This window comes from Pleurodeles waltl, chromosome 5, assembly GCF_031143425.1.
Source record: "Pleurodeles waltl isolate 20211129_DDA chromosome 5, aPleWal1.hap1.20221129, whole genome shotgun sequence".
Lineage (NCBI taxonomy): Eukaryota > Metazoa > Chordata > Amphibia > Caudata > Salamandridae > Pleurodeles > Pleurodeles waltl.
This window is the reverse complement of record NC_090444.1, coordinates 1,586,144,820-1,586,157,953: the sequence shown is the minus strand read 5'-3', so window position 1 is coordinate 1,586,157,953 and position 13,134 is coordinate 1,586,144,820. Positions and strand designations below refer to the sequence as shown.

The window sequence follows — 13,134 nt, the reverse complement described above, 5'->3', positions numbered from 1 at the left end:
CAAAAATGTTATGATTTGCAATTGAAAACTCAATTATTTGTAGAATGTGAGGTTGCACTAAATAATTGAATTAGTCTCACATAAAATTACACCAGTATGATATAATTTTTAGTGTGAGTAAACCTTCTTGCAGGGACAGGTGGTTGTGTAAATATTTTTTTGCAGGTGGTTTTACTTATCTCTGTGGCGACAGAAATGCATTTTCAGGGTGACAAAGGCAACACCCCATATTACTGAGGGCTTAGCTTGAAGGAACTTCTCCAGGAGGAAACCTGTTTTCCCAGCAAGAAAACTAAATTGCTAAACAGGGCAAATACAGTGATACATTATGTGTACGCATTTGGAAATATATACTTGCTGTGTTTTCAAATGTGTACATACATATGCATATTAATACTTATGGGATGGTTCATCACTTACAACTTCCCAATCGTAGTCCTGTAATTCTTTGTGAATGCCTAGGAGGTTGGAACTTTGCTTCAAATGTTTCACCTGATGGAAACTTGAAATAGTATTGGGTGGTAGGGAGAGGTTTCCAGAATGCTGATATCCCTGCTGAGTTGTATGTTTTGCATGTAACTTATGCTAATGTCTGATCCCTAGTGTTCTTTGACATAAAACCCTATAGCCAATCTTGAGGGAGAATTTTCGGTTTTCTTTTTAATGTGATGTGCTCTAGCCTTTTTATTGTGCATAATTCCAGGCCCCAAGGAGTTCTTCCTCTTTTTTGTACCAAATCACAGCTTATCAAAATAGCATACATTTCACATTTTCTTAATTTGTTTTTGATTAGCCAAATTGCCCTCTAGACACACAGTACTTATAATACAATATTTAAAGTTAATCTTGAGTCTAAATGCTGGCTTCCTATTGGTTCAAGTATATAGTTTTCTTTTTTTGTTACAGAAAGGAGATACTCCCCTTCATATTGCAATCCGCGGAAGAAGCCGAAAGCTTGCTGAACTGCTGCTGAGGAATCCAAAAGATGGCAGGCTACTGTATAGGCCTAACAAAGCTGGAGAGACACCATATAACATTGATTGTTCCAATCAGAAAAGTATCTTAACTCAAATATTTGGTGCCAGTAAGTACACGTTTGCAATTATTAACCACCATGTCCTTTCCCAAAAAATACACATTAAACGGAATATTAACTGTGACAATCTGCACCGCTATTTCACTTTGAGGTATCATATTAGCAGTGGACTTCAAATAGTTTTACAGCAACCTCATATTATAGAGGTTTTTTTACTTTGTCACTAATCAGCTTTTTTGTAGACTTATTGTGAAACTTCATACTTTGGATGGTTCATATTCAAGTGAATACACTTAAAAATCTGATTTATAAACACAGAAGTACTACACAGGATCCCTCTTAGATTTTTTGTCTTTAAAGACCTTCACCCCTCACCCTGACCTCACCACTAAGAGAACAACCACAGAATGTCTTTTAAATTACCACAGTTGTAAAACTTACTTTAGTAATACTCTTGTTCCGAGTTTGTAAAATGTGTATGGAAACCAACAGCAGTATGACTTAATGACGTTTCTGATGCTTCCCTTTGTAAATCCTTAAAAGTTGCCCTTAGCTTAAGACATAGAAAAATTGTAAATTCTTGGTGAATAGATACAATCTGGTTAAGTGAAACAATCTTGCCTGTATTCATCTTGTACATCTTCTATGCATTCAGTAGTTGTAGGAAGCTGGCTATCTATGTGGTGACCCAGAGTAGTGGGGCACTATGCAGATAGTCCACGGTGACCCTTATTGATATACAGGGGTACAAATGGTAATTTCTAAATCTCTATTTTGAGGTAGTGTGGGCGAGCAGTTAGGCTTATCAGAGGGTAGTGCTAAGCATTTGTTCAAAGTGCAGAGTCAATAAATGAGACATACACTGAGGAAGCATCTCAAGACCAATTGTTTGGAAAAATAATTGCTTTGTTGTATTATTAATAAACACCAGAACATTTCTCAGTTCTCAGAATGATGACCAAGTCAATAGCGCCTTTGTAGATGGATGCGTTTTTACATAGCACGAGTTCCAAGGTACTATGTCTACATTGGGAGTTCTTACACTCAGTTCTCGGGGGTCCCCTGAAGGTAGCGAGGTACTAGGGTTGCAAAGTTATTGACAAGACCAGCTGTTCAGGTTTATCTGCCCAGAGCAACCGGGTACAGCGGTGTTGGTCTTGGTGGGTTCCTGCGCACTGAGCACTTGGCGACGAGGAGGGGGCACCCAGAAAACAAACGCAAGGAGGGACTTGCTGACATGTCTGGGAGCTCCAAACAGGGGAGCTCAGTTGGTGGGCATCCAGAGAGCCGGGTGACACTGTTGAAAGTTGTGGTCCCAGGCCCGGGGCGCTCTGGTTCAGTGGACCCTTGGTAGTGCTTCTGCTTCAAACCACACACAATTCTTGGGGAGGACCTGCAGAAGGAAGGACAAAGCAAGGCAACTGGACATATATGAAGGCAATCCTCGCTGGCAGGTCTTCAGATCTGATGTCGGAGTATGGTTGGGCTTCAACAAGCCTTGGTTAGTGCAAGGGGTCTGGTACCCCAGCTGTTAGTGCAGCTGGGCTCCAGTAGATCCTTGGGTCTTCCCACTTGGTGGGGAGGCAGGGCTGACTTTCTGGAGCACAGGGACCTCCTCCTGGATGGCTGCTGCAACGGTGGACACGGGGGTCAGCAGGCTGGTGAACTGGATGTTGTGGTTGGTGCCTGCAAGACGCAGTGAAGTGTCTCCACCACTCTAAGGGAGATGCTGATGGGCTGGCAAAGTGCTAGAGCATCTCTGAGGCTTTTGGAGTCCACACAGCTGCAGGACGAGTTGCGATTGTTGGGATGGCAGTAGGTATGCAGGTAGGGTTTCACACCAAAAGTTTACTAGGCGTCCGCAGTTCTCGCTCCTCCGGCTCTATTGTGTCCTCTTGTTGTTGTTGTCAGGGGAATCTAGCTTATGGTGTTAGGGAGCCGCGTAAATACTAAATTTAGAGGTGTTCTAGGAGAGCGTAGGATAGTAGTCAATGGGGTCCTTACCCTTGTGGGCACCTACACCCTGTTCTGACCCTGTGGGAAGTGGGCATATCCCTATCCCAGAAGGCCTAGTTATGACCACAACCAAGATGGTGGAACCCTTCTTCAAGTGTCCACCTTGGTTAGCCCACCTAAGGGGTGTGGTTAGCCCAGGGGCGGTACACGCCTACTGACAAGCTAATTTTTCTACCTGTCCTGGTGCCAAAAGGGCCCCAGGGCAGGGGGTGGCTACACCCAGGAACCGGTATCTGGGGTTTGTGCATGCCAAAGGTAGCAGGGTCTTTGAAGATCCCGGCCTTGGTATGCAGATCTGCTAGCCATCCTGCTGGAATGGGTGGTAACACCCCTCTCTGGTGCAGGCATTGTTTCTGACCTCTGAGAGTGAAGGCTGTCACCTCCAGGGGAGTCAGAAACTAGTCAGTCAGCACACCATGAGAATAGTGGAGTTCAGGGGGCACCTCTAAGGTGCCCTCTGGGTGCACGCCCAAATATATCCAAGGCTGGCATCAACCTGGATTTATTAAGGTGAGGTGTTTGATACCAAACACCATAGGGTTTGGTGAAGCCATTATGTGTTTGAGTCACTTGGTTCACTTGCAGTGCTCAGCAATGGGGCTGGGCTTCACAGGGCCATATCCACTCATGCAGATATGGCCACGCAGTAAGTGTACTGCACCCTACCTTAGGGTTCTTTGGTCTGCCTTAGGGGTGACTTACGAAAACTAAAATGCAGTAATTGGGGGGCATGGCACACCAAGGGTGTGCCTCATCGTGTTTTCTCCTGGCTTGCACCAGGGCACACAGACTGCAGTGGCTCGTGTGTGCTTCTCATTTTTAGGGGGGGTCCCTGAGGGTGGCCCAGTCCGTGCTGCAGCCCTTGAGGACCCTTTTTTCCACCCAGGCTATAGGTACCAGGGTTACCACTTGTTAGGGGCTTACACTGGTGGGGGAGTGTACACCGTGTTACCTGTCGTTGGGAAAAGAGCACTGACACTGGGGGCCTGTTTAGCAGGAACCAAGTGCACCTTACTCACAAAAACCTCAGTACCAGTGGCAAAAAGTGGGGGATGACCATGTCAAAAAGTTTATTTAGTAATGTTGATTCTGAAGAAACTAAAAAGAGAGTAAAATCTGCATTATCCTATGAGTATGTAACATTTTAGATACTTGTGGATGTCCTGTGAAACATGCCAAATCTTGCACTATATTTTTGTAAGCATTTCTGATTAGTAAACTTGATAAAAACAATTCTTTATATGACTTTTAAATTATCAGTTCTGACAAGAAAAACAAATTGTTCCTCATCACATTTTTGGGGTGCTCCCACAAATATTTCCTGAAATCTGGTTGCTTCAGTCCTGCTGTATCGGCACCCTTGTTAAACTTTTTTTCTTGCGATTCTGGAAGTTTTATTCACCCATATGAAACTAACAATTCCAGCTTATGAATCTGGAGCTGCTGAAATAGGAAAAGCAGCAACACTCTAACCAATTTAATATAGTTGACCCTTCCTACAATTGAGATAAGTAGTTCTTGATTTTGATGAAGCACTATCTTCATTTCTGCGGTTTGACAAAATTAACTTAATAGCGCTTTTATTTTGGGGGGACTTGTATCTCTAAGTATCTAACTTGTTTTGTAACATTTATCCTAGTCAATAGTTTTGCAGTAAATTTCTCCATAGTATTCCATGTCATTATTTCAGTTTTTGTCTGATTGATTTTTATACCCTGAGAACTTGTTGCTAAACTACCCACCACCAACCAAGCCTGCCACGTGACCGAATTGACAATCTCACCAGAAACAACACAGCAGCAGTCATGCAGGCCATACACTCAGGGAGGCATAACGATCTATGCCTCCACCACATCTACAACTTGAGAACATCACCAGTCAACACCACTTTGACCCACATCATCAACATCACGTCCGCCACTTTTCTCCGGATGAATGGAAATTTGCAGAAATCAACGCCCCTCTCAATAAGCCCGTAGCCTTTCTGAATCAACTGAACAACTTCCGACCCATCTCCCTGTTCCCTATGCAGCCAAAGTGATTGAGAAGACCATTAACAAGCAAATCAACCCACCTCGAACTTCACTATCTTCTGGACATCACTCAATCAGAATTCAGAAAGAACCACAGCACCAAAACCGCACTTATTATGGTCACTGATGACATTCGAATCATCCTGGTCCGAGTAAAACAGCAGCCCTCATCCTGCTCAGCCTCTCTGCATCCTTCAACACTGTCTCCCATAACACCCTCATCAGAAGACTCCATGAGATTGACATAAAAGGATCTGCTCTCAATTGGATTTGTTCCTTTCCCTCAGGAAGAACCCAATGGGTCAGGCTGCCAGTATTCACATCAGAGATCAAGAAACTGATATACAGATTCCCACAGGGATCGTCTCTCAGCCCCACACTTTTTAACAAATACATGACACCGCTTGCAACATCATCCGATCACAAGACATCACTCTCATCTCCTATGCTAACAACACCCATCTCATCCTGTCCATGACGGACAACCACCACCAGAAACCAACTTCACCAGCTGCTTGACCATGGTAGCCGACTGGATGCAAACCAACTGTTTGCAGCTCAACTTCGACAAGATGAAAGTACTGGTCTTCGGCACAAGACCTCCCCTTGTGACTCTACCTGGTGGTTTTTAGAGCTAGGACCTGCACCAAAGACCATGCAAGAAATATAGGGATCATCCTAGACGGCAAGCTCAACATGACAGCTCAAGTCAATGCAGTGTAGCCCTCCTGCTTCCACATCCTACACATGCTGCAAAAAATCTTCAAATTGTTGCCTCAGAACACCAGACGGACTGTCACGCAAGCAATCATCACCAACATGCTGGACTGCAACAACACTCTTTATGATGGAATCTCCAAACAGCTTCTACACAGACTCCAGACCATCCAGAATACTGCTACAGGACTCATACTTTCATGTTTCATCACATCATACCGCACCTTCGGAAGCTTCACTGGCTCCCAAATCACTAGTGCAGCCAATTCAACACAGCACAGGGCCAGAATACATGAACAGCCGCAAACACCTTCACCAACCCACCAGATACCTACTGTCTGTCTCAGTCGCACTTGTACACATTCTCCGCATCCACAAAAGCACATCTGAAGGTCGCTCATTCTCCTACATCGCATCTAAGACATGGACCAACCTCCTTCTCAGAGCCTTCTCCTCACTTCCTGAGTTCTACAAAAAGCTCAAACCACGGCTTTTCATATAAGCACCTTGGGGACCACAAACCTACACACCTGCCCAGGTGCCTGGGTACCCTCTCGGGCGATTAGTGCGCTATACAAATCAATGTAACTTAACGTATTTAGCTAGATGGGGTGTGTCTCTCTCACAATATAATATCAAACCTTATTTTTTTCTAAGATTAAGAAGGGTAGTAATAAAAACTTTAATTCCCATCATCTGTGATCATTGCACTTATTAATGAATTGTTTTTTATTGAGTAGGTTTGTGCATTTTAGACAGTATAAGTCTGAAATTTACTAGAGTTTTCTTGGGTTTCACAGGGTTTTCACAAGAGTCAAAGGAAGAGTCTCTAAGTGTGGTTTGGGATTTAGCATGCAGACCTAATGTTTGAGAAAGTTCTTTTACTTGATCAGCAAGAAATTTAGTAGTGAAAGATTTAGGTTCACTCAGTAATACAAATATTATTTTGGGGGGAGTGTTCTCTAATCGTTACACAGCAAGTTCCAGCCTCTGCTTGTGCTTTCTCACTGGATCTAACTCTTTTGAATGTGTTTTGACCTCTCTGCCTCTTGAACTCATTTGTCTGTCTAATTAACCATTTACATTTTTAATTTCCACTATTTGATTTGCTTGTTGTTGGAGTTGACTTTTAATTTCAGCGAATTGGGTGTTGATATTAGCCTGACAAAGATCATCTTTAATTGTGACTGTGTCCATGGTCTCTTATATTTGTGCTTTAAAGCAATCTCTGTCTGAAAGACTGGTTGTTCAAATGACATTTCAAAGATGGTTATAATATCTCCACAACTCTGCTTCTCTCTCTGACTTGCATCCCTTGTTGCATCTTTATAGATGCTTTAACCATTGTTTTTAACTGTGTCTTTGGTCATGCTCAAAAGTATTTTGATAGCCTCTTAGTTAATTTGTCCTTAGACGAAGTGCTCTGTTATTGAGTCTCTTTCTGGGGTTTTCAGTATCTGGTGCTTCACTTTTGTTTATATTTTGACAGTTTAAGTTACCTTTATCTTTTCCAGATCTCATTACAGATAATTTATTCATAGTTATGCTATTTCTGCCAGCTTTTGTGTTACCTTTGCTAATTTTACTCCACTCAGGTCTAGATCATAATTCACCCCCTATGTAAGCTTTTTTGTTCGGGTATTAGTAAAGGGATTCCAAGTCACCTCCATTGCTTAAGACTTCGCCATTTCTACTGTTATTCTGTGTTGTAGAGTGGCATTGATTCTTAGACTTACTCTTAAATATTTCTTTCTTTTTAATCTTGCTGTTATCGCTACTCCTCTTATGCTTGTATCTTGTTGTTTCCGAGCTTGGCTTCCCAGAGCGCTCAGACTTCTTTAGATGTTTACTTATTTGTTTACTAGCCCTGTTAACCTTATTTAAATGTTTTTTCCTATTCAATTACCATTGATACTTGTTCAAGAGCTGCAACTTTCTGTTGAATTGGTTTAAGTGAGTATATTATGTTCAGACCTCTGCAATTCCCCCCCAAACATTGCCCTCTCTCCCCCTGAAATGGCATCCTACAAATATTCACACACCTCTGTCCCCTCAAGTTCATCCTGATGAACTAGCCTAGTGTCCCTTTACTGCCAAAGACTACCAGTCTTGCAAAGGACCCCAGTTTTTCTAGGTCCACATATGTCTATGCTCACTGCTAGTCTTACAAAACTGCACCCACACATCTCACCTAGTTTCTCCCGGTTCTGTGGTGAAGAAATTGGCTATCTGCCATCAACACTTACGTGAGTCATCTTTCCCAAACCAGAGGAATTTAGTGTTGGTATGTCGATCCAGCAATTAACAAGGGTGTGAGTGCTGCAAACACCATAAACTCCACAACTAGCCGCTCATCTTCTCCAGATCCGAACCGTGCTTACCAGTTTGCAGGATGAGATAGGCTCTAGATGCAAGGCAAATGTAAAAAGTGGAAAAATATTCACTTTAGCTGCCCACCAGCCCAAAGGTATTCTGCTCACCTTAGTATTAACATATAGTTGTATTCTCTATTAATCCATCTCTTCCTCTACACCTCTGCAGCGAAGGTTCAACAGGAGCTGCAGAAGCGAGCTACTTCAGCCTTCCACCAGCTTTCCCCCCACCATTCAAACCCCACTAGAAAAAGATGACATTAACTCAAAGGGCCTGTGACTGTAGTGGTAGTGGCGATACACCTTATGAAGGCATACTTTTAGCTTAACTTGTTGACCTCTAACAACATTTAATAAATAGTTCAAATGGCTGCAATGAGGCTATGCTGCTTGATGTCAGAGTATTCATAATTTTTTGTATCTTATCCACACCACGCAAATGAAGAGGCAGGAGCAGCAGTTTATAGAGAGTGACCTCCAATCCTCTATATGCTTGGCCCCTTTAATGTTTCCAGCTCAACTAAGTATTTCAACATACAACAGAGCGCCTGTGTTTGACATCCTCTATTGCCTTGGCTTTCTCTACATGCAGCCTTTCTAACGTGGAGGATGATTCGCCTCAGTGTTGTTGTTTCCTTCTTCCTACCCTCACATCTAAGTCAAGGACCTGGGCTTGTCGCGTAGGCTCTCATTATCCTAATGAGACTACTGGATTCAGGTGGCAGAATCACTTGCACTGAGGAGGATGGAGTCTGAAGCCACCACAGGTGACACCTGTCAGCCTTATCCGGGTTTTGCTATGACTAACTAGCAGTGCCTCATCTCCACCCAAGAGCAGGGATGATTGGGCAACCTAGCGCATGACACAATGGCCTCCTAAGGGAAATCGTGGTCATTCAGATCTCATTCTATTCTCTCAGCTACATTAGTCTCACGTGTGCAAGGACAATCAGAGGCAGAGTATAATTCAATAAGATTTTATTGAAATAACTGCATCTTAGATAATAAAACATGTAATGCAATAACTAGTACGATGAAGCATGACAGGATTAAAATTGTGACAAGGAGAGTAAAGCTTAAAAATAACGCTACCAGCATGTTAAGCTCTAATTCTGCCCTTCAGGTTCCCCTGAGAAAAAAATCATCCCTCATACCTGAGCAAGAGGCTTGTTGTCTACATAAGCAGCTGCAGCGAAGCACTCAGAAATCAGCATACAGTCGTGGTCATCTGTCTGGAATCTCCCTCTAACGTAGATGGGTCAAAGTAGTGATTTTATAATAAAACAGCTGATGTTCCAAGAAAGGATCCCCACGTAAAAGTGTATATGTTTCTGTGAACATTAGAGACAAAGCTTACCACTTTTGCCGGCAACCTATCTTACCTTACTGCAGCCTTGAGAAAAGCACAGAGTGAAAGAAATGTCTTGTTTAAGAACGCAGTGCTGGCCTAGGCAAAGAACAGCTAGATAGAGAAAATAAAACAAGACATCAAATGTGGCTATTGTTAAAATAATAAAAACAAAGCTGACTAAAATATGTCTAGGTTAAACTGCACAGCGGCAGGCCTAGTTTGCTAAAATAACGTGTATGAAGCCATAACTAAAATGGCTACACTACACCCTCCCCCTGTCTGTTCAAATGTGTTTCAAATCCTAATTATATATAAAAGCTACTAAAATCCAACCAAAGGCATATATATATATATATATAACAATGTCAACAATGACAAGTTAAAAGACACTTGAGCATGTGTAAAAAAAAGGACAATTAAAAATGTTAAGTGTGGCGCCAAAAAGCTGAATTTCAAAAGTCAGAGTCATTTAGGAAGTTGCCAATTGAATCCGGGATAATTGAAGATAGGAAATCTTCCACTTCAGCAGGTGGTGAAGTAGGAAGTTCATCGTCAAGGAAAACCAAAGAGCATTTGTGTTCCAAAGCCTGAACTCCAGCCAAGGCAGCAGCATTCTGTGGTGTGCCCAACATTGAGTTTAGAGCTGTATAATCCACAAAGGGCAACTCATAACCAGCTCCATGTAGCAAACGCACCCTCAATGCGCATGTCTGGTAATGAGCCCTCAGCAAGAGCATTAACAGATCAGCATCCAATGAAAGCAAGAGCTGCGTAGAAAGACAGAATTTCAGTGCATGTTCGAACGAGCACCAGAGGCACCAAACCATGGGCTGCACACAATGCAAAACTTGTCTGAATGACAAAGACCAGTCACACTCCAATTGCTCCAGGAGTGTTGCTCCAAAGTACTGCGTCATGCGTTCACGACACAGCTGCTCTAGTAGAAGCGCTTTCAGTCCTCCTTGTTGTAAAGGGACAGCCATTGCGCAGAAAAAGTACCAATTATAGCCAAAGTTATCGGAAATCCCCAGAAAATACTGGAGCATATTGAGTGGATGGCTGAAGGTATTAATCCGAATGTAGAAGAGAAAGTGTGAATGAAACCAGAACCAACAGTCTTAAAGAAATTTGCAATTCCAGTAGTACTGGATGCATTAAATATTCGTCTCATGAGCTCACCAAAGTGTCCCGGAAAGTTGGTACTTAAAAGGGACTGTATCTCTGCTGATGACCTTGGAACCTGAAGCGCATAGGTTTCGCATGCAGATATGAGTGCCACAAGTTTTTAATAAAGCCTTGAGTCTGCTCAACTTGTCAAAATTCACTTTTGAAGTAGCGATATGGGGCCAAATGTCAGCTCTTTCCCTCTGTCGTGTAGGAGGAAAAAGTACGTTCCCGCAGCATGTATCAATCTTAGAGACCGAAACGACATAAACTATTCCGGCTCGCATCCCACAACAGTTTTCACTATTTAAGAGGACATAGCTGTCATTCGAGAGCACCTGGAATGTAGGTCTAGTCAAGGGGACTGGAACTTCCTTCAAATAACAAGCCAAGTTGGCTGCTGAAGCGTTACATGCCCCATCAAGGACAGCTGTTTACAAACCATTAAATGGCTGACACAAGTCGCGCATTCACTACCACTAAGTAAGACCTCTTTCATGCCACTGAGACATTTGTACAGGAAGGGTAGCTCCCACACCTCATGGATGTAACTATCTCCTAGCCTTTCATATCTTCCCACTGGAATGTGTTTTAAGCAGGATGTGAATTGAAGTGTGGAAATAGGCAGATTAATGACCCTGTGTATTAACCACTCAGCAGATGGTATTTCAGCCACAGTAAAAAGCAACTTTTCTAATTTTTCAGTATTTAACATGACGTAAATCGCTTCCTTCTTAGCCATTAGCTGTTGTTGTCATGTTAAATTAAATGTGGAAAATATGTCCCTTGTGCTAACATGTTGCCAGGGAACGCGACCTGCCTTCAATGTTTTTAGTGTCCAACCTAACTGCATAATGCATACTGCATAATGGACCTTAGTTCATACTGTCCGTAGTGTAAAGAGGACATGTCACTTTGTATTATGTCTATTGCAGAAGAAACAATGTTGTTTAACGTGTAAGGTGTATATTCAGTCGGACAGGGTATTAATCCTAATGCCTTCTGTAAATGTTCCTGGTCTATTTGCCTTAACCGGGCAGCAGCTTCTTGTTGAGAAAGCTTCCAAATTTCATTATAAACTGCATATAAGAAGCTCTTTCTGCGATGTTTTTTGAGGCCTAACAGGAAATACTGTAAGTCAGTGTTATTAGACAAGGGACTGAGGTATTCTCTAACAGCATCTAGTGAGGAACTCTTCAGCCATTGCTGGCATAGTTTCCCTACACTGTATGTTGTTACTATACTCGCATGTTCAGATGACACATAGTGAGGGTCTGGCCTACTTGTTCTAAAAAAAAAAACTAAAAAAAATAACATGGAGTTTATAAAACGTTTGACACCCGTTGGTGTCTGTTGGACACAATAATCACCCACTAGGACGTGAAAGTAAAGCATTAAACGTGCCATTCTGGACCCATTCATCAAGTTGATCTTCAGTTGCATTTATATACTTTTGGCATTCATAACATTTTGCAGGGGCAGTGTTTTGCTTTCTTTATCTTATAACCGAGATGACAAAACTTCTCTGGAATGCACTTCTTAGTTTAAAGAAGACATTTATTATTATTACTTCACCACGATGTTCCTGAGAGACAAGATTAGTAGGTTGGAAGCACACGTTTAAAAGTAGTCACAGCAATGAAAGCAAAATATATCAAAGTACTTCTCAATTGTAATGTACACAGCAAATACATGTGATTATATTATAGCATAAATTCAAAGCAAAGAATAAAAGTCAAAATTAATCACCGTAGGGCCTATCACTGCTCCTCATCTTTCTCATGCCTGCAAGTTGATGACTCCTGTTCAACTGGGTGAAAGAGATTTTCCACCCAAACGGGAGGTCAGGCAGCTGACATCCGCTCCTGACTGAAGTCCTGGAAAATTCCCCCTTGCTGCTGCCCAGGGACACCGTTTTATAATGCAAAACATGCAGAGTTGGGAAGTAAACAAGCCGTTGGAGATTGGACAGATCTCCTAAACCTTGCTTCTTCCCAAGGCTGAGTAGAGAGGAAAACACAAAATATACCCTCTCTTATCACACTAGGGTTCGGTGTGAACACAATACGAAAAACACAGCTTGGTCATCTGCAGTGTCTCAACTGCAATGTCGAACTCCACGATAAAGCCCATCGGCTAAACTGACTACAGAATGTAATGGCTAATGCCACCTTAAAGCCAATAGGTGTAGGAAAGTACCATCTTGCCTGGCATGTTACCCCCATTTTTCACTGTATGTATGTTGTTTTTAGCCCTTGTGTCACTGGGATCCTGCCAAGCAGGACCCCAGTGCTCATAGTATGTGCCCTGTATGTGTTTCCTGTGTGGTGCCTAACTGTATCACTGAGGCTCTGCTAACCAGAACCTCTGTGTTTATGCTCTCTCTGCTTTCCAAATTTGTCACTGCAGGCTAGTGACTAAATTTACCAATTCTTATTGGCACAC

The 13,134-nt window shown here is 42.5% G+C and overlaps 1 protein-coding gene across 6 annotated transcripts in view; it reads left to right on the top strand.

Annotated features, from left to right (window-relative positions):
- KIDINS220 (kinase D interacting substrate 220) overlaps positions 1–13,134 on the top strand; it is a 987,486-nt gene that overhangs the window by 349,247 nt on the left and 625,105 nt on the right. For all 6 annotated transcript variants that reach the window (XM_069235892.1, XM_069235890.1, XM_069235888.1 and 3 more), the window contains exon 12: positions 907–1,084. In XM_069235892.1, the coding sequence (XP_069091993.1) occupies positions 907–1,084 (178 nt within the window). The remainder of the gene's footprint in view (positions 1–906; positions 1,085–13,134) is intronic.